This window comes from Hyla sarda, chromosome 1 (genome assembly GCF_029499605.1).
Source record: "Hyla sarda isolate aHylSar1 chromosome 1, aHylSar1.hap1, whole genome shotgun sequence".
Taxonomy (NCBI): domain Eukaryota; kingdom Metazoa; phylum Chordata; class Amphibia; order Anura; family Hylidae; genus Hyla; species Hyla sarda.
The window spans coordinates 431,596,465-431,618,382 of record NC_079189.1 but is presented as its reverse complement, the minus strand read 5'-3'; the positions used below and the strand labels follow the sequence as shown (position 1 = coordinate 431,618,382).

At 44.0% G+C, this 21,918-nt stretch overlaps 1 protein-coding gene across 2 annotated transcripts in view; it reads left to right on the top strand.

The window, feature by feature from the left end:
- PXN (paxillin) overlaps window positions 1-21,918 on the top strand; it is a 50,158-nt gene that overhangs the window by 17,051 nt on the left and 11,189 nt on the right. For both annotated transcript variants that reach the window (XM_056529925.1, XM_056529934.1), the window contains exons 2-6: window positions 15,312-15,526; window positions 15,616-15,692; window positions 15,789-15,928; window positions 17,129-17,324; window positions 17,401-17,536. In XM_056529925.1, coding sequence (XP_056385900.1) covers window positions 15,312-15,526; window positions 15,616-15,692; window positions 15,789-15,928; window positions 17,129-17,324; window positions 17,401-17,536 — 764 coding nt within the window. The remainder of the gene's footprint in view (window positions 1-15,311; window positions 15,527-15,615; window positions 15,693-15,788; window positions 15,929-17,128; window positions 17,325-17,400; window positions 17,537-21,918) is intronic.

Below are 21,918 nucleotides of genomic sequence, written 5' to 3'. Positions count from 1 at the left end.
TCCTGTTGAATTTAACAGGATTCTGCTGTTCTGTGCACATGGCAGAATTTTCGTGCCAGATGTTTATGGCACGAAAATTCCATTTTCAGTGTCCACACAAAGAATGAACACCATCATATGCACGGAATGCATAGCCTTTTATGAGATGGCGCAATCCTGTGCGGTCCTATCCTAGCCGAACATAGCCTAACAAGAAGACTCCACCCCCCCCCCTCTTCTAGGCATTTGCAGCAGCGGCTAAAAGCTTAAAGCGTAAATCCAGTGGTAAAGCGTCATTTGTATAAACTTCTCATCCAGACATGTCAAAAGTTTAGATTGTATTGGTTCTTAGTCCAATCTAACTGATGCGCTCTTTTAAGTCTATGGGGTGCGAACCTCACTGCCACACACTTCTGGCTATAACTCTCAATCGAAGCCAGGGTTAGCCAGTTTGGTCTGCAGCAGTGAAGGCCAGGCCCCAAGGTTTTCCAGCACAACAATGTAATCTCTTCCCAAGGTAAGTGACGCATAGGCATCTGGCCATCCACATGATGTAAAAGAGAACTTTATTCATTAAACTAGGTCACCTCCTTCCTTTGCTCCATTGTCCAGTTTTGATGCTTACCTTTGGAGTAGTTCTCAAAGGTGGCCAGGGGTCAGCATGGGCACTGTAACCAGTCAGCAGTTGTGTAGCCACATAGACAGTAAACTGTGATACCCTGTGTGTTCTGCCACCCTTTTATTATAGCCAACATTACTTTTTCCAGAAATTTGTTGTCCAGCAGCTTCATTGTTTGATCAGACCAGACAGGCTAGCATGTACTTTCCACATGTACTTCACCGCTAGTCCTCCATTAGACCATTTTTGGATGCTACTAACACCCCACCTAACATTTTGTATTTGCTCAGATCAGTCATCTTGCCATTATAAATTAGCCCATGTCAGTCATTCAGATCCTTTATCCAACACAATGTTATACCCTCTTTCTGCCAGTAGTCTTAAAGGGGTTATCCACCATAAGGTGATTTTAGTATGTACCTGGCAGACAGTAATGGACATGCTTAGGAAGGATCTGCACTTGTCTTTGGGCTAAATGGCTATGTTGTGAGATTACCATAACACTGTGGCTAGCTTTGAACTGGTATTTCCTGTTTGACTTTTCCTTTTTTGACTACAAATCCCATAATTCCATTATCCTCCCTCCCACACCTCAGCCACCCCATCCATTGAAACATAAATGAGCTGCATCCATTCAAAAGACCTGTGGTTTTCAATCAGGGTGCCTACAGCTGTTGCATTAGTTGCAGATTGATCCCTCCACCCATTGAAGCTGACAGGCTCTCTGTCATCAGCTGACTAGTGAGTCAGGTCTCGGCAGCATTGCAAGCTGGGAAAAATCTGAGACAACAGTCATTTTGTATGCTGTTAAAAATAAATATTGGAGTGAAAATCACAGAAGAATTGTGAGAAAACGATCACACACAGGTACAGACACTATATTATGAACTACACTAACTTTACAGCCCCTGTAGCATAGTCAAATAAAAAAAAATCCTGGAATACCCCTTTAATGTAATGGCTGTCTGAATATTGTATATGTTTGTGTGTGTGTGTGTGTGTGTATATATATATATATATATATATATATATATATATATATATATAGAAGTACTATAAATCCCCACCACATGCTCTGATGTGAGTGCCGGATGTCATGTCACTCTTGTGTAATTACATGTGGATAAATGACTCCGATTAGAGAGCAGCCCTGACCGCCGGCAGCCACACGCCAGTGCTGCCATATACTCCTCACCAGTAAGCTGAAGATGCAGACGCATTGAGTAATGCAACCAAGAACAATTCATTGTTGCTATTAGAGTTTAGAGAATTGATCTACCAACTTACTGGTCCAAATAATGCAATGGGCCTATTCTGTTCAATGGGGAAAGCAGTGTGACAGTATTACATAAATATAAAGTATGTTCAGCAGCTGACGGGTTAACAGTGGCAGCTTGTGTACTTCCTGTGCACCGTTTGCTCTATAGAGTGATTTGTCATTTCATCCTAGACCAGTGGTCTCAAACTGTGGCCCTCCAGATGTTTTAAAACTTCAACTTCCAGCATCCCGGACAGCCGTTGGCTGTCCGGGCATGCTGGAAGTTGAAGTTTTAAAACATCTGGAGGGCCACAGTTTAAGACCACTGTCCTAGACGGTCTTCTCTATTCTATGCACTGTGCCATTCCTGTGCAGTTACTCACTGAGTGGATGAGGTTACACAGGATTGGATTACAGTAGAGAGTGGTGTGTAATGAGTCCGCTGGGTATGGAGACACTGGGGGCTCTGTTTCATTCCTCCATAGCCCTGCTTTATACAGCTGGATGGCGTTTGACTCCCAGCAGCAGATGCAGCAAGTTCTTTAGAGCGGAGTTGACAGACAATGGTGAACAACATCTATTGTCTGCAGTTTGGCACATATTTATATTGATGTTTGTTATTGTGCCCCCTCAGTCATTTAACCACGTGTTCACATTCTAAGGCTTTTTCAGATCTATTTTTCAAGAAGAGAGAAAAAAAATGGCAAAGTAAGGGCATTCCTTGTTTATAGGATGCCATCTGATGCTGAAATACATCTGTTCGGATCAGTTTGGATTTGGGGTTCTTTGGAAATAAAACACCAGTCTACAAAACCATTTGAAAATCCTTTTTTTTTTTTCTTCTTCTGCGCCAATTCCGATGCACTGAAGAAAACAAATGGAGAAAAAAGTCTACTTTAAAAAGGGGCTAACCTGTAGTGATCGTGTGTAGCATGCTCATAGGCTTTTCTGGTTGATCTTATCTTGTGGAGGAGGATAAAATGCAGAGGTGGGTGCTTGACTTGTCAGTTCCCAGCAGGGTGCTTGTGAAATCGTTTTTTGACTCTACCGGAAATCTCGGTGATCTGAGTCTTAACCCCTTAAGGACGCAGCCCTTTTTCACCTTAAAGGGGTACTCCGCCCCTAGGCATCTTATCCCCTAGGATCCAAAGGATCGGGGGATAAGATGTCAGCTCGCCGCGGTCCCGCTGCTGAGGATCCCCAGGATCCCCGCTGCGGCACTGCGCTATCATTACAGCACAGAGCGAGTTCGCTTTGTGCGTAATGACGGGCGATACAGGGGACGGAGCAGCGTGACGTCATGGCTCAGCCCCTCGTGACGTCACGGCCCATCCCCTTAATGTAAGTCTATGGGAGGGGGCGTGACGACTGCCACGCCCCTCCCATAGACTTGTATTGAAAGGGGCGGGCCGTGACGTCACGAGGGGCAGAGCCGTGACGTAACGATGCTCCGGCCCCTATATTGCCCGTCATTACGTGCAGAGCGAACTCGCTCTGCGCTGTAATGATAGCGCAGTGCCGCAGCGGGGATCCTGGGCCTCCCCAGCAGCGGGACCACGGCGATCTGACATCTTATCCCCTATCCTTTGGATAGGGGATAAGATGTCTAGGGGCGGAGTATCCCTTTAAGGACTGAGCCCTTTTTTGCAATTCTGACCACCGTCGCTTTACGAATTAATAACACGAAAACGTTTTGACCGAATATTCTGATTCTGAGATTATTTTTTCGTGACATATTCTACTTTATTTTGGTGGTAAATTTTCGGCGTTACTTGCATCCTTTTTTGGTGAAAAATCCCAAAATTTCATGAAAATTTTGAAAATTTTGCATTTTTCTAACTTTGAAGCTCTCTACTTGTAAGGAAAATGGATATTCCCAATACATTTTATTTTTATTCAGAAATACAATATGTCCACTTTATGTTGGCATCATATAATGGACATATTTTTGCTTTTTGAAAAAATTAGAGGGCTTCAAAGTAGAGCAGCAATTTTCAAAAATGTCATGAAAATTGTTAAATCTGAAGGGACAGATGTTACAGAACTACAACTCCCAGCATGCCTGGGCAGTCGAGGCATGCTGAGAGTTGTAGTTTGGCAACATCTGGAGGGCTACTGTTAGGGCACCACTGTAACAGTGGTCTCCAAACTGTGACCCTCCAGATGTTGCAAAACTACAACTCCCAGCATGCCCAGACAGCCTTTGGCTGTCTGGGCATGCTGGGAGTTGCAGTTTGGCCTTCCTAGTGGTTGCCACAGTAAAGATCACTTTACTTTCACTTTCAATTCCCCCCCCCCCCCCACCATAGTTTCTCTACCTGAGCCAGGATCCAGCAGTCTCCAGCGAAGATCGGGGATCCCCAGGCATCTTCTCCTGCAGGTACCGGCCTCCATCTTTTGTCCATGTTCCCATCGACATCCAGGGGTGGGCAGAACGGGGGGTTGCCATGGCAACCCACTGTCCTGCTCTGCCATTGGTCAGAATCAGTTCTGACCAATGGCAGGGGATAGGAGGAGATCGCAGCTCTGCGACCTCATTCCTAGCCCTCAGGATGATCGGGGCTGTCCCTGACATCTCCGATCATTGCTATTTTCCGGGTGATCGGGTCACCAGAGACCCGATCAGCCCGGAATAGCAGAAAATCGCATATCTGAATTGACATGCGATTTTCTGCGATCGCCGACATGGGGGGGTCTCAGGACCCCCCTGGGCGATGTGCCGGGATGCCTGCTGAATGATTTCAGCAGGCATTCCGGTCCCCAACCGGCTAGCGGCGGGGACCGTAATTCCCACGTGTGTATCCATACGCCCCACGTCCTTAAGGACTCGGGATGCAGGGCGTATGCATACGCCCGGCATCCTGAACAGGTTAAAGGGGTACTCCACTGGAAAACATAATTTTTTCAAATCAACTGGTGCCAGAATGTTAAACAGATTTGTAATATACTTCTATTAAAAAAATCTTAATCCTGCCAGTACTTATCTGTTGTATGTTCCACATCTCTTTTTGAATTTAATTTCTTTCTGACCACAGTGCTCCTTTTAGGAACTGTCCAGAGTAGGAGCAAAGCCCCATAGCAAACCTCTCCTGCTCGGGATAGTTCCTGATATGGACAGAGGTGTCAGCAGAGAGCACTGTGGTCAGAAAGAAAGGAAATTCAAAAAAGAAAAGAACTTCCTCTGGAGCATACAGGAAGGATTAAGAATTTTTAATAGAAGTAATTTACAAATCTGTTTAACTTTCTGGCACCAGTTTTCCAGGGGAGTACCACTTTAAAGGGGATGCAGCTCCCCTTTATGAGCATATGACTTAGTGAGTCATACAATATTGCTGAGCGTGTCTGTTTGACCAGCTTCAAAAAGTCCTATTTGTTTTAACTTTCATCTCTTCACCTTCTAATAAACATGTACACTCGGACTGGGTGATTGTGCATATTTGTATTTTTTTTTTTTTAATAAGTTGCTGCCAAAGACTAGCATATTAGAATTGGCATGCAAAGTCTTTATCTCCTTTATAATTTGCCTTGGGAGGACAGTAGAGGGGGTCCCCATACACAACAGCTTATTGTTGACTTGAATGTGTTTTGGCACTTTTAGTCCCAGATTCTTATTCCTATACATATACTTTACCTGTTCTTTGTAAATCTTGATATGAGATTTCAAAGCATTGCATGTTGACGTTCTCTTGTCTGTAGGTCATGAGTTCTATCGTTGTTTTCCAAGCAATACTGGTGTTGCGGAGGTGCTGCGAGTGCCAGCATGCAGGGAATGTCAGGATTCCTTGAGACTGTACTTGGCAAGCTTTCCACTTTACTCCTGTGATAGAAACAGGCCCTAGGGGTAAGAACTGCAGGAATCACTCTGGAATGTGCTTTTACTGTATCCGCCTTCTTTGTCTTTCTATTGAAATTCTTCTAATCTGTTTATTTGCCATTTGTTTTCACTTCAAATTCATTTATATACATAATATTGCAATGTAATGCAGTATTGAAGCTGATTTATTTGACTATTTATTAAACCATTTATATAGAATAACGGTGCTACCTAACAGTGTGTGGCTTCTCAGTACCCTGATCTAGGTTGGCAAAATACACTTTGCTCTTACCAGCCTTCTTGACTACTAAATTCTGTCCTAGTAATCCCTGGCACAAATTTATAACATTTTATTGGAAGTTTAGTTCCCTTTCACATAGGGCTGGGCAGTATGACCAAATGTGTGTATCACAGTATTTTTGTAACTTTTGGTGGTTCCACGGTATAAAACGGTATTTCCTCAATTCCCCCCCCCCCCCCTCCCCCCAAACTAATTATCGCCCAGCGCTGCGCTGTCCCCATCGGGGTAAATACTCGTATATCACCCGCATCCTATTTGTTGCCGCTGCCGGCGCTGACACTCTATACTGTGCGGTATCCCTATGCCCGGGCTGCAAAAGGTAAACAAAATAAACTTTAACGCATTTTCAGACGTCTGCCTTACGCTCTTCCTGGGGACTGGAGCATCGGAGAGCTGTCAGCCTATCACCGGCCACAGCGATGTTCCGCCTCGGATGGTGATAGGCTGAGCCCACTGTCATGTAAGAAGAAGGCTTCTAACATGACAGTGCGCTCATCCTATCACCGGCCGAGACGGAACATCGCTGCGGCCGGTGATAGGCTGTCGGACATTCCAGTCCCCAGGAAGCAGGAGAGCCGGTACCGGACCAACGGGAGGTGAGTTAAAGTTTATTTTGTTTATTTTTTGCAGCCCAGGCATAGGGATACAGCGTACAGTATATAGCTCCAGCGGCCGCAACAAACAGGAGGACGAGGAGGGCAGCGCCTGTGGGTGATATGTCGGTATTTACCCCGATGGGGACAGCGCAGCGCTGATAATTAATTGGGGGGAAGAACAGCGCTCGCGGGTCACATATGATTAGTTCCCCGATGTGGGGACAGTGCAGCGCTGGGCTGATAATTCATTAATTCCCGAGGGGGAGGGCCCAAACTGGTATTGCGGCCCCCAGCCCTACTTTCACATAATGGCGCTCATTTACTAAGCTAGAACCCACTAGTTTTTGTCGGGTTTTTCCAAGTTATTTTGGTGCACAGTGTCTGAGACATGTCTGAGACACTGGCCCTCATTTACTATTGCAAACCCGACCTGTTTTGTCAGGTTGTGCGCCAGATTCTGTCGCATTGCGCCCGAAATTCTGTCTGCGCCAGAATCTGCGCCACAAAGTCTGTCTGCGCCAGAATGTGCGCCAGAATTGAAAAACTAACTCTGCATTTTGCTAAGAAAACACCCAAAAAGGGACGTGGTGGCCGCGAAAAGGGGCGTGTTCCCAACATTTTCACAAAAACCCAACATATTTGCTAAGGTTTCCACATAAAATGTGGTGGATTTCAGCTGAGGAAAACCCGACAGATCAGAGCATGTGTAAAAAAAAGCAAAATGTAGGGAAAGTGGAAAATGTAGGGAAACCTTGTGATTCCAATAGTAAATAGGGTGGAATCCTACAAGTCTGAAACATTTCCCACTAGTAACAACCCTACACTCTTATTAAATGAGGCCCAATATGTCCATGGTTTAATGGTTTAAATCACATCTGATAGTGATGATATATCGATGGGATATGCTATACAGAGGTCTCACTGCTGAGTCTCCCACAAATCCTGAGAACTAGACTAATAATATATCCTAGCAGTATGCCATCACTTTACAGGTTGGGTTTACCCCTTTAAAAGCCACTGGGGAATGTTGCGCATAACCGCACCACACAGCACGCATACACATATATAGACATACAACACGATCTGCATATCATCTCGCTGAGGTCATCCAGTCTTGCTTTAATCTAAATCACAGCGCATATGGCGATAAGAGAATAATGTAACCAGCTATTGAATAATCGCATGAAACATTGTTTTAACCAAAGTCATCTGTCTCCAATCACCTTATTTGGGACCAATAATACGTTATCCATCATGGAGTTCTCAGAAAGGGCCATTTGTGAGGTTGTATGTAGCAGCAGACTTCTTGTAAGAGAGAAGATACAGGGCAGGACCAGCCACATTTACTTGTTGGTGTAAAGAACCCTTTTCTGTCAGGAACACAGCTAGAACTGGTGTATAGGAATAGTTATTTTTCTTGTCACTGACCATGGTGATTACCTGTGTGCACTGGGCCTAGTGTACATGGGTGATGTTTAGCCACACTACATCTATTCCATATGCTTGACATGAATGCATGGGTCTCACGCTTAAAGGGGTACTCCGCCCCTAGACATCTTAACCCCTATCCAAAGGATAGGGGATAAGATGTCAGATCGCCGGGGTCCCGCTGCTGGGGACCCTGGGGGTCGCTGCTGCAGCACCCCGCTATCATTACTGCACAGAGCGAGATCGCTCTGCACGTAATGACGGGCAATACAGGGGCCGGAGCATCGTTATGTCACGGCTCCGCCCCTCGTGACGTCACAGCCCGCCCCCCGTCAATACAAGTCTATGGGAGGGGGCGTGGCGGTCGACACGCCCCCTGCCATAGACTTGCATTAAGGGGACGGGCCATGATGTCATGAGGGGCGGAGCCGTGAAGTAACTATGCTCCGGCCCCTGTATCGCCCGTCATTACGTGCAGAGCGAACTCGCTCTGTGCAGTAATGATGGCGGGGTGCTGCAGCAGCGATCCCCGGGGTCCCCAGCAGCGGGACCGCGGCGATCTAACATCTTATCCCCTATCCTTTGGATAGGAGATAAGATGCCAGGGGCGGAGTACCCCTTTAATAGATATGTGGCAGTACAACCTCCTCCGTCTATTGCATATAGATAGAGCAAACTGTGGGCCGTTCCTGAATGTGCTCCTGGGTTATAGGCCCAATATTAGAATAAATTCACATGTGCAGATTGTATTTTCAGCTTCATCGTATAAACAAGGGTATACATTCAGCCTGTTTCCCGAATATACACTTTTTTCAGGACTCTAACAGACCGTAGACTATTCTTAAGACAAACAGTTTTAAGTTCCGTAAAAATTTTTGCAATTTACACAAAGGCTGGCCCAATATTCAGGTTGTGCAAAGGGTCCAGTCTATTTGGTGTCGGACCCTGACTGCTGTATGTGATCTCACCCAAAGTAATAAACTTACTGCCTGAATATCTGATATACAGATCACGGAGCTGCATCTTTGATGCTTTGTTTAATCATCTAGTTTACATTGAAATCTGCAGCATGATAAATGCAGTGGATCTTGTATGTGTGAATACACCCTTAGATTTCCTTCAGCAGATTTTGCTGCCCATTGAAGTCAATGGGCAGCAACATCTGCAGCAGCAAATCTGCTGCAGATCTGCAGTAAAAATATGCACGTGTGAACGCACCCTTTAGCAGTTTCAGGGAGTATTTTCATTGGTTTGTGCATAGGATTTCATACAAATTGGACATATAAATTGCTACAAAGTTGGTTGAAAAACATATTTGGGTGTATACGCAGCATAGTTCAGTAGCAGTAGCAGCAGCAGTGTGGATTATGCCTTAAGAACTTTCATCCACACTCAATGGAACAAATTGACCGGTCAACAATGCATGTCAATTTGTGCTGCAGTTTGTTGGCTTTTTTTCCCCATTGACTTCAGACAGATTCATATCGAGCTTCTATATTCGTGTTTTCCAAACAGTGTGACTCCAGCTGTTGCAACCTTCAACTCCCAGGATGCCCGGACAGGCTTTGGCTGTCCGAGCATGCTGGAATTGTAGTTTTTGCAACAGATGCAGGTACATTGTTGGAATTTCCCAGCATCTAAGCTGTATAAGAACAGTAAAAGATACCCCCATATCTCGTCATATGCAGGCTTGTCACAACAGCAGTTTGAAAGACATACGCTTTGTAGGTCTCTGTCAGCTACGTCTAGGTCCCAGGCGGGGTAATATAGATTCATTACTACTGAAAGAAGAGGCGAGATGGATACATAGACTCAAAAGTATGGCCCCTTTGGGTCTAAATGAAGGGTTTTCCTTTGCCGCTTTTCTAGATCCGCAATAAGTTACTATGGTTTAAGGTAAAGTTGAGATGACAATAAAACATCCCCCATGTATATTATGTCCACTCTGCTGATAAGATGGAAGGTCCCATGGAAATAGGGACTTCAAATGAAGCAGGAGTTAGTACTCCACTCTAAAAGTGTTTGCCACTGGTCATTTGTCTCCTCTGCACTAAAATACTTACCTTTATGTTTATGTTTAAGTATGGTCATCCCATCATCCTTAAGATCGCATGATGTCGTTAACTAACTATAGGATCATAACCTATTGATTATGGAATATTCAATGCAGTTAGTGACTGAAAACACCATTTGACTACATGATAGTCTCTCCTATGGGACAAATATCCTTCGGGATAATTTGATACATATGAGTCAGAGTAACTGTATATCTATGGTCCGGAATAATAACATATATAGAAAATGAATGGACTGTAGATTTCTAAGTCCTAGCGCATGCGCCGTATTCGCCATTGAGTTACACACTGGAAGCGAGCGGAATATTTTCTAAGTCCCCGCGCCTGCGCACCAAATAGGAGGCGATGTTTAAGTCCGGGCGCATGCGCGGCAATAGGACAAGCGATCAACCGATCATGTGATTACACACATGACCAGGACATCACAACAATGGCGCATCGTGATGATATCAACTTACGTCATCAGACACGAACAGATAAACATCAACCTGGTTGGCCACTTTCCACATAGGAAGGTGAGGTGGAAAGCACTCATTGGACATAAGGAAAAGAAATAGGGATTGGCCTGGTAGAGTGTCGGGGAGTGATGAGGTAGTTAACCTAGGATATAAAAGACAGAGTGAGACACGTGGACGGGTGTTTGCCGCATATTCCTCCTGAGGACGGCGCAGGTGCGCCGAAACTAGTAGAGGAGGCAAATTTCAGATTTTAATCTATTTCACAGATTCCATTTGTTTGGGTACTGCAGACCCATAAGACAGGAAACTACTGGGTTAATCCCAGAATTCATTACTTATCTGGAACTGTGAAATTTGGGGTTTTAATCATTTGTCATCATTTTATATAATAATATAATAAAAGTTATATTTTATTTTGGGGGGTTTACCCTATAGGGATTTGTGCTCTGGGCTTCGGCCCCGGGTTTGTGTAATATACATTGTTGGAAAACACAGATCTACATAGAGGAAGGCTTCCTTTTTTTTTTTTATTGTGCACTTCTTCTTTGTGGGTTTTTGTTATTGTTGTCTGTGTAAATTAGCATTTTTGAATTGAAGTGGCCATTGACCGATGCATATCAAAAACACAAAACTAAGGAAGTGTTCACATTCGCTTCCTTCCCTTTTTACATCAAAATGCTATTGGCAATTTATGGAATATACTTTGTGTTCTCAAGAGGTTGTTATCAGTGTTATAAAACTGCAGAACCCCTTTTAAAGGGGTACTCCGGTGCTTAGACATCTTATCCCCTATCCAAAGGATAGGGGATAAGATGCCTGATCGCGGGGGTCCTGCCGCTGGGGACCCCAGTTATCTTGCACACAGCACCCTAGTTTAAATCAGTCCCCGGAGCACGTTCCCTCCGGGTCTGATTACCGGCGACCATGGGGCCGTCGGCGTGTGACGTCACGCCTCCGCCCCTCAATGCAAGCCTATGGGAGGGGGCGTGACAGCTGGTGCCAGAAAGTTAAACAGATTTGTAAATTACTTCTATTAAAAAATCTTAATGCTTCCAGTACTTTTTATGGGCTGTATACTAATTATTTTCTTTTTTGATTTCTCTGATGTCATGACCACAGTGCTCTCTGCTGTCCATTTTAGGAACTGTCCAGAGCAGCATATGTTTGCGATGGGGATTTCTCCTGCTCTGGACAGCAGAGGTCAGCAGAGAGCACTGTGGTCATGATATCAGAGAAATCTAAAAAGAAAATAATTTCCTCTGTAGTATACAGTCCCTAAAAAGCACTGGAAGGATTAAGATTTTTTAATCAAAGTGATTTACAAATCTGTTTAACTTTCTGGCACCAGTTGATTTAAGAAAAAAAGAGTACCCCTTTTAAAGTCAATGGAACTTTCTTTCATGGATGAATTGGAGAGGAATTACCCTCCATTCTGCCCCTCAGTGTGAACATACCCAATGACTAAACACAGCTTCGAATCCTATGCATTAAATATGTGCATGATTCTGTATGTGTGAATAGACCCTTAGGGTGCGTTTACATGTGCATAGTTTTACTGCACATCTGCAGCAGATTTTGCTGCCCATTGACTTCAATGGGCTGCAAAATCTGCTGAAGCAAATCTGCAGCAGTAAATACGCACGTGTGAACGCACCCTTGAGGTAGAATCTGGGAGATGTTTATTTCTACAAATCCCAATCGCTTCCAGCTGTAGTTATGACACAGACATTTCTGAGCTCTTACTCAGATGACAGTAACTCACTTGTCTAAGGACTTTGCATTGCCCCAGGCTGTACAGATTTACACCCAGACATCATATTCTCCTTTTATGCCTTTCTTTGGCGTTTCCTGGGTGTGTGTCCAGTTGCGGAGCTTTATATTATTCATAGGATTATGTTGTGTGGCAGTGTTATCCCTGACTGTCCGGAAGTGTGATGAAGTGACTAACGCTGACAATGGCATGACTCCTCTCCGCCCCATCACCTATGACCAGGTCATGGATGTAGTTTGCGTGCCGCCGGTGTTCTCTGTAGCTGGCATCAATTGTGACAAGAGAAAAAGCCACCTTCTGTTTCTGCTTTTCCACGGATATGAATTCCATTAATGGGAAGGTGATACCGCGCTACCGAGGACATTCCATCCAGTTTTCTCTACGCCCTCAGTTTGCTGATTCTGCAGTCTGCTGAATTGTTAACTATATGTTTCCCAGCACATACTGTTCCTCCCTCCTGGGGGAAAATACCCTTAGTGTGGCTTAGAAATAAACCTCAATGTTGTTTTTACTGTGGGGTTCAACTCTTCATTGGCTTCTTTACACTAGGGCCAGCTTTATTGTATCTGACAGCTGTTGTTTTTATTACTGCTTTGTCCCATTGTATCTGGAAGGTGCATAAAAGGAAGTTGCAGTTTTATTAGAATGAGGCTCCATAAGCCCCATTGAGGAACAGTGAAGCATGTGCCCATAGCAACCAATCAGCTTTTTTTTTTTTTAAAGGGCCTCTGAAAAATGAAAGAAGCGATCTGATTGGTTGCTATGGGCAACTGCTCCACTTTTCCTCTGCACAGGTTTTGATAAATCGCCCCCATATGTGGTGAGACATTCACTTTACTATGGCAGAGTGTACAGGGAGTACACTACTGTACAGTGTACAGGGAGTTTTACTACTTATTCAGTGTGCAGGAGTGAGTAATATGCACCAGTTTACATTTTGGGTTCACAGTTATCTCTTGAGGGTCTATTCACACGTACAGTATTCTGCGCAGATTTGATGCAGTGTTCAATCATTTAGTTTACATTAAAATGTGCAGCATAAAATCTTGCGCATCACATCTGCGCAGAATACTGTTCATGTGAATACACCAGTGTTTCCCAGCCAGTGTGCCTCCAGATATTGCAAAACTACAACTCCCAGCATGCCTGGACAGCCTTTGGCTGTCCAGGCATTCTGGGAGTTGTAGTTTTGCAACAGCTGGAGGCACCCTGGCTGGGAAACACTGGAATACACCATGAGGGAGATTTTTCAAATCTAGTGCAGAGGGACAGTGGAGCAGTTGCCCATAGCAATCAATCGGATTTCTTCTTTTATTTAAAAAAAAAAAAAAAAAAAAAGGGAAAATAATCTGGAAATGCATTGGCGTTTCAGAGTGCTCTATTTTTATTCTTTTTTGGGATTTTAATATGTACCCAAAAACTTGCCATTTTAATATTTTTCATCTGAGAGCTGGAAGTGCATTACCTTTTTTTTTATACTTTCATAAATTTCGTCCTATATATATATATATATATATATATATATATATATATATATATACATACATACATACATTTTTTTTTTTTTTGTATATCACATAACTAGACTGCTTAGAGATCATTTTGCCTTTTCCCATCTCCGACTCTGTCGCCTATATTCCAAAATATGATTCTTCCAACCTAATGTTAAAGGGGTATTCCGGGCAAGTGACATTTTATTTCCTATCCAAAGGATAAGGGGGTAAGGTGTCTGATCACTGGGGCCCGCTGCTGAAACCCCCCCGTGACCTCCCTACAGCACCCGCATTCTATGCGGTGACTGCGTCTCTAGTTTCAGAAACCTCCGGGTTTCTGGGACTGGGGACGTGAGGTCACGCCACGCCCCCTCCATTCATGTCATGTCCCCAGTCCCGGAAACCTGGAGGTTTCCGAAACAGGAGATTCAGCACCCGCATAGAATGCGGGTGCTGTAGGGAGGCCACGGGGGGTCTCAACAGCGGGCCCCCGCGATCAGACACCTTATCCCCTATCCTTTGGATAGGGGATAAAATATTTTTGCCCGGAATACCCCTTTAATGTTTTCATGAAATACTAAGTTCTTGTTTTTTTTTTTATAAGCCACATTTGTGTTTTAGCCTAGTGTCAGAGGTAGATGTCAGGAGGACTCCTAATGTATATCCCTGACAGAAGGCTGCAATGTATCTCCTGGTGAAGACATAACGGTGGGACACATTTACCACCCCTGGAAGGCAGCCTGGGGGAAGCTCCAGTGATGTACTGGATCTTGGGACTTTTTCCAGTATCACTTCTATGCAAGTAGTTTAGAAGGAGGAGAGAAAGGAGGTCCCTGCATTTAATCCTTGTGAACCTCCATAAATGACATCACTGGAGTTTCCTGAAGTATCCGTGAAATAAATATGGATGCTGTACTTTGACATCCATTACCCATCAGCTATTGGTATAACACACTTTTGTGTAAAGGATCCCAAAGTATAGAATCATAGGCTAGTATGCTATTCTGTGCTTTATTTTAATGTTGTCTGGCCAAAGAGACACACCTTTGCTTGTTATCTTTGGGTACACAGGCGGATTTATTTGTGGGTTTCCAGCTGCGTATTTGAAAGGGGGCGGGCTCTTCTTGGCTGTCCGCAGCAGATTTTCCACTGCGTAATTTCCATTGCGGAAAATCCACCGCAGACCCTACTGACTTCAATTGGGCTTGCGGCAGATTTTCCGCAGCGGAAAATATGCTGCGGACAACCGCAAAGAGCCCGCCCCCTTTCAAATATGCAGCGGGAAACCTGCAGATGAATCCGCCTGTGTGAACGTACCCTAACAATGGATCCATGTGGACAAGTTTAGAGTGGATACTAAAAGTAAGGGAAGAATGTGATATGAATGAGGCTGAGCTACTGCTTCTCTATTACTCTTATTGATTTCTGACAGCAGTACATTGACTGTCATGCATTCAGACGTGCTTCCACCACTCTTGTACAGTTTTCACTTCTGCTTATTTCTTGCTTTTTTCTGCAGATGCATTGCTTGCTGACCTGGAATCCACCACATCTCATATATCCAAGCGTCCAGTTTTTTTATCGGAAGAGACCCCCTATTCATATCCCAGTGGTTGCCATACATATCAAGAAATTTCCATAGCCCCTGCACATACCAGTGAATCTCTTAATGGCACGGTTACCGACCCTCTGGATTCCTGGACTACCAGCTCCAATAAATTCTCTCAGCAGCAGGTAAACGGCAACAGCAAGAACATAGTTTATGTGCAGTACAAACACAATATGTGAAATGAAAAGTTAACCCTTCTACTGCTCTGTTGCAGAATCCCATCCTCAGTAGTTCTGTTGTGAAGGAGAGTGTGGGATCCCCCTCAGCTGGGGAAGAGGAACATGTATACAGGTAGGTGTATTACCTTTTTTCATGGCACTATCTTTTTTATTTTATTTACAGCTTATAAAAAAAATAATAATAATTTTTCCTTTTTGTTTTCCACAGTTTTCCAAATAAACAGCGTTCTGCTGAGCCATCTCCCACTGTCATGGGCTCATCTCTGGGCAGCAACCTGTCTGAGTTGGACCGTCTGCTCTTGGAGCTAAATGCAGTGCAGCAAGCCCCATCAAGTAGCCTTTCTGCAGGTGAGGCACGGTGTCTTGCTGTTTAAGTATTTGATATAGATTTTCCCTTTCAATATATCTTAGGTGCATCTAGATTAAAAACTCTGTCGTCGTCTTGCTGGCAGATATTTCTGACAGTGTAAAATGAACATACATAATATGCCAAATTTGTTCATGGCGCATATTTATGTAACAACTTTTAAAGGGGCTTCAAATGGCAACTTGTAGACATCTGGAACAAAAACAAAAAAAGATATCCGGGCACATTCTGCACAGCATCCGTAGTATTCTGCAAGCCAGATGTATACTAAAATTGTCTCTTGGTATACATGGGCTGCAGAACAGATGGATGCCAAAATGCCACTTTTGTTTCAGATGTACTGTTACATCTGTTTTTTTTTTTTTTTTTTTTTCAGAATAAACGCGGTGTGAACCTTTAGCTTTTTCATTAAAGGGGTACTCAGGTGAAAAACTTAATTTTTTTTTTTTTTTTTTTTAAATCAACTGGTGCCAGAAAGTTAAACAGATTTGTAAATTACTTCTATTAAGAAATCTTAATCTTTCCAGTACTTATTAGCTGCTGAATACTACAGAATAAATTATTTTCTTTTTGGAAAACAGAGCTCTCTGCTGACATCACGAGCACAGTGCTCTCTGCTGACATCTCTGTCCATTTTAAGAACTGTCCAGAGTAGGAGAAAATCCCCATAGCAAACATATGCTGCTCTGGTCAGTTCCTAAAATGGACAGAGATGTCAGCAGAGAGCACTGTGCTTGTGATTCAGCAGAGAGCTCTGTTTTCCAAAAAGAAAATAATTTCCTCTATAGTATTCAGCAGCTAATAAGTACTGGAAGGATTAAGATTTTTAATAGAAGTAATTTACAAATCTGTTTAGCTTTCTGGCACCAGTTGATAAAAAAAATAATAATAATAATAATTTCCACCAGAGTACCCCTTTAAAGAATAACTGATGGTTTCTACAAAACAGCCATTAGATTATTTATTTATTATTATTATTGTTATTATGGTAGGATACCACCCCTCCTCTATAAAGGCATATTGGGGCTCATGAATATTTTTTTCTATAAATATTACTTTATTTTAATTTTTTTTTTATATATATATATATATATATATATATATATATATATATATATATATATATATGCAGGAGTTGGAGGGTAAGGTGTGCTCTGTTTCACATTGGCTTTTACTTGCAGATGATTTGACTCAAAGCATCTCACAACCCGTGGCTATCCCTGTTTCTGTATCCAGTGTTTCTGACAACTCAGGAATTAAGATTGGGCAATCCTTGAAGGAAAAACCTAAATGTAATGGGGCCCGGGGAATAGAGGATGTTCGTCCAAGTGTAGAGAGTCTTCTTGATGAACTGGAGAGCTCTGTACCAACCCCAGTGTAAGTACTGTTGCCTTGAATGTTTTCTCCACATGGGTGTTATTCTTTGATACTGAGAATTCTTTTTCTTATGCAGTCCATCAGTCACTGTGTCTCAAGGAGAAATGAGCAGCTCCCAGAGGGTCACCCCCAGCCAGCAGCAGACCCGAATATCTGCCTCCTCTGCCACACGTGAACTGGATGAGCTTATGGCTTCTCTCTCAGATTTTAAGGTATCTAATCCTGACCTATACTTATGACCAGTGTCTGGACCCAGCTTGGTGAGGTGTAACACTTAAAGGGGTATTCCAGGCCCAAACTTTTTTTTTATATATCAACTGGCTCCGGAAAGTTAAACAGATTTGTAAATTACTTTGATTAAAAGTTGAGTTGAGTTGTTGTTTTCTGTCTAACTGCTTTCTGATGACTCACATCCCAGGAGCTGTGCAGTTCCTATGGGGAATATTCTCCCATCATGCACAGCTCCCGGGACGTGACATCATCAATGAGCAGTTAGACAGAAATCTTCAGAAGCTAATAACTATTGGAAGGATTAAGACTTTTTAATAGAAGTAATTTATAAATCGGTTTAACTTTCCAGAGCCAGTTGATATAGATAGAGATATATATATATATATATATATATATATAATATAAAAAAGTTTTTGCCTGGAATACCCCTTTAACTCTTGCTGACCATTTTTCTACTGGTAATACCAGCTAGTAGAACATTTCCTTCTCCCTAGTTAAATCTTTCCACAGAAAGCATCAAGAGCAGCTTAGAACCTCCTGCAGTTTGTGAAATGCCGGTTATTCTTGTGTTAATTGTTAGTTAGGGCACAATAGCTTCTGCTCTCTGTGCCTTCCTCTTTTGGTATTTCTGCTTTTTTTCTTTCTTTTATTGTGCTGGGTGTGGTCCTTGACTGTAGTCATCTGAGGAATGCAGCATTGGTCAGTTTAGGGTCCAGACATCTTGATAATTTTATTGGCGGAGACCAGATATCTTAGACACTTGCTGACCGATTTTCATCTCAAAATGTTTCTGGAACCTTTTCTTTTAGTCCGGAATACTGAAGTAGCTTGTGTGATCCTCATATGTAAATACTTCCATCTTGCAGTAGTTCTTCCCACGGCATTGGAGCCTGATGATTTAGTTTTTCAGAAACTATTGGTCATTTTACTTGTCTTTGGCTGCAAAGCTCTTTTTTTAAATTTTTGTTGTTGTTGTTTGCTATGCCAAATGATAAATATTGTGTAGCTGTCATAAACGTGAAATGATGCTACTCACAATGCACTGAACCTGACTCTGAGCCATTCTCATTGTATGCATTATACAGTTCATTTCATTTAATATGCTGCAAAGATGGCCGATTCTTACATAGTCACATTGTAAGTTTGATTACCTTTCTGCTTCTGGTCTCATGGCTCTTTAAACAGAAGACTGAGGGTATGGCAGTAGAAATGGGAACAATCTTAAATGCACACTTTAGGTCTGTGTGTCAGGAATTTTTTTGCTGGGTGTAGAATCTGCAAAAATCTCACTGACCTTGCTGGTACTGTAATCTGCTGTGGATTTACCAGGCAAATTTCTGCACAGAAAGTCTTTAGCAAATCAGTCTAGTGTGCATTTACCCTCACAAAAAGGTGCACTATGGTGGGAACTGTCTCTAGGTGTGCCTTTTGAGGGTGCATTCACACGTGCACATTTTCTGCTGCAGATCTGCTCTGGCAGATTTTGTTGCCCATTAAAGTCAATGGGTACCAAAATCTGCAGCAGCAAAACTGTGGCAGATCTGCAGCAAAAAATATGCATGTGTGAACGTACCCTGAAAATCTGAATCTACCACACACTACTACATTTACACGGCCTCTACTTAAAGGATTTTAGACTATCTGGAAGCTGCTGCTGAGCGGAAGAGGGTGGTTTACCACTGTGTTTTTTAGCTCATTTGCTTACATACATATGTTCTAGTAATGTTCTGTACATGGCTTTATGTATGCAATGCTTTGCAATAAGAGTTTTTATGTTAAGGTAATCTCGTTTAAAAGGCATCTTCCTGCTCTTGAGCTACAGCAATAGATTATACAGCTGCATTCACATCCTGTGGGTTGCTCTTGAAACTAGCCAACGGCTCCTATGATGGTGTTTTGCGATTAAGTGAATTCTGAGACAGTTAAGCAGGTCACATATCTTAGATTATGCTTGGCTGGATTTACCAATTATCTATAGGGATGTCCCAATACTATTTTTTTAAGACAGAGTATGAGTACCGATACTTAAATTCTAGTACTCACCGATACTAATTAAGAGTACTTTTATTTTAAAGGGAATCTGACACCAGGGTGACCTGGTTTCTGGCGCTGCTTACCGTGCTGATATGTGGGTTCTTTGTTGTGTGCAATGGAGGCGGCTGATGTAGTATGAGAACAGATTTCTCTCTTCTCCATTGGGCAGAACAAAGAATTTGTATTGGCGGCAAGACCGATGACCACATGGTGAGCAGCAGTAGAAACCGGGTCACCTGCAATATGTACCTATAAATTCAAGTTAGTACAGGTGACTCTGCTGTAAGATTGCCTTTAATATTAGGTAGTATCCTCTTGCAGACATTGGCAGTAGCCCCCTGTAGACATCAGTAGCCCCCCCCCCCCTTGTAGACTGTGCCCCCCTTTGTAGACAGCAGGCCCCCTCTGTAGACATTAGTAGCAGACCCCCCCCCCCTTGTAGACAGCAGGGCCCCCACTTTAGACATTAGTAGCAGGCCCCCTGTAGACCGCAGCTCCCCTTGTAAACAGCAGACACCCCCCCCCCCCCCCTTTAGACATTAGCAGTAGGGATCGACCGATTTTCGGAATGGCCGATATTATCGGCCGATATTCACGATTTTGTAAGTTATCGGCATCCAACCTGCCGATAATGCGGGAGCTTTAAATCAGGCCAGAGACCGCCGCCCCCACCCGCTTCTCCTGAGTCCAACCACCGATGCTTCCCGATTGCCTCCCCCTGCCTATCCTCTGGCCAGAGACCGCCGCCGCCGCTGCCCCATTGCCTCCCCCCATCCCTGGTTTTATAACTACCTGTTCCCGGGGTCCGCGCTACTTCTGGCTCCGGCGGTGTCCTGAGCTGTCACTGTGCGCCGGGCCACTGAGGGTGACATCGCGTTGAGGGCGTCACTCGTCATTGCGCAGCGCACAGCAACAGCGCAGGACGACGCAGGAGCCAGAAGTAGCGCGGACCCTTGGAACAGGTAATTATCAAACCGGGGACAGGGGAGGTAACGTGGCAGCGGTGGCAGCAGTCTCTGGCCAGAGGATAGGCAGGGGGAGGCAATCGGGAAGCATCAGTGGTTGGACTCAGGACCCCAGGACAGGCAGGGGGAGAGAAGCGGGTGGCGGCCGCAGTCTCTGGCCCCGCAAAAGCCGCTGCAGTTCACTGATATAAAGCGCCCGGAGGGGAATTAAAATGCACGGAATATCTGTATAAATAATCGGCCTGAAATCTCACAGGTTATCGGTATCGGCTCTAAAAAATCTATATCGGTCGATCCCTAATTAGTAGCAGGCCCCACCCTTGTAGACAGCTCGCCTGCGGCAGTCCTCTGACAGGTGCTGCCACTCTGCTGCCCCGTTCTCCCGTCTGCATCATGGCGTTCTATGGAGGAGCATGTGACATACACGTCACTCTGCTTCGTCCGGAGTGACGTGTGTGTCACATGTTCCTCCATGGAATGCCATGATGCAGACGGGAGGACGGGCAGCGGAGCGGCAGCAGGTATCAGATTTGGTATCGGGGACATTGAACGAGTCCCCGATACCATGGAAATGGCTAGTATTGGTATCAGAACATCCCTAATTATCTATTTTAGTGGTAGTAGTAGTAGTGATAGTGATAGTAGTAGTAGTAGTAGTAGTAGTAGTAGTAGTAGTAGTAGTAGTAGTAGTAGTAGGGATAGTGATAGTGATAGTAGTTGTGATAGTGATAGTAGTGGTGGTGGTGGTGGTGGTGGTGGTGGTAGTAGTAGTAGTGATAGTAGTATTGGTGAGAGATGGATAGTTGGCTTTCAACATGTTCAGTCCTTTGGTTCACAGGGAGATAGGCCAGAGGCTTTTCTTTTTTTCCTTCAAAAACAAGGCATGCTCAGTTGAGCATACATGTATATGGGTGGCGGGGGTGGTAAGGGGAAATAGCTGACTGTTGACTGCTTTCTAAGGTTGGGTTCACACTGCGTCAATGCTCCCTGTCACAGGTATCTGTCGACGTCCCGTGAAGAACAGGATGCCGACTTATATCTTGGTGTGCAGCAGCGGATGCCATTTATTTCAGTGGCCCGAACAGTTACCTTGTGACTCTATTTTTTGACTCAATAGCATGGACTGCTGCGTTGTTGAGTACTGTTAAAGGAAAACTGTCAGCTTGCTCCCCCCGCACTAACCAGCAGTACTGTCTGGTAGTGTGGGGGATGCTGATCAGTTTGATGCCTACCATGCCCGGTCCGCCCCTCCGTTCTGCTGAAATCTTAGATTTTCTGTATATACTAATTAGGTGCTAACAGGCACAGACGGGTCAGCGTCGCTCGTCTGCAGCGCCGCCCAGCTCATCAATATTCCTCCCCTT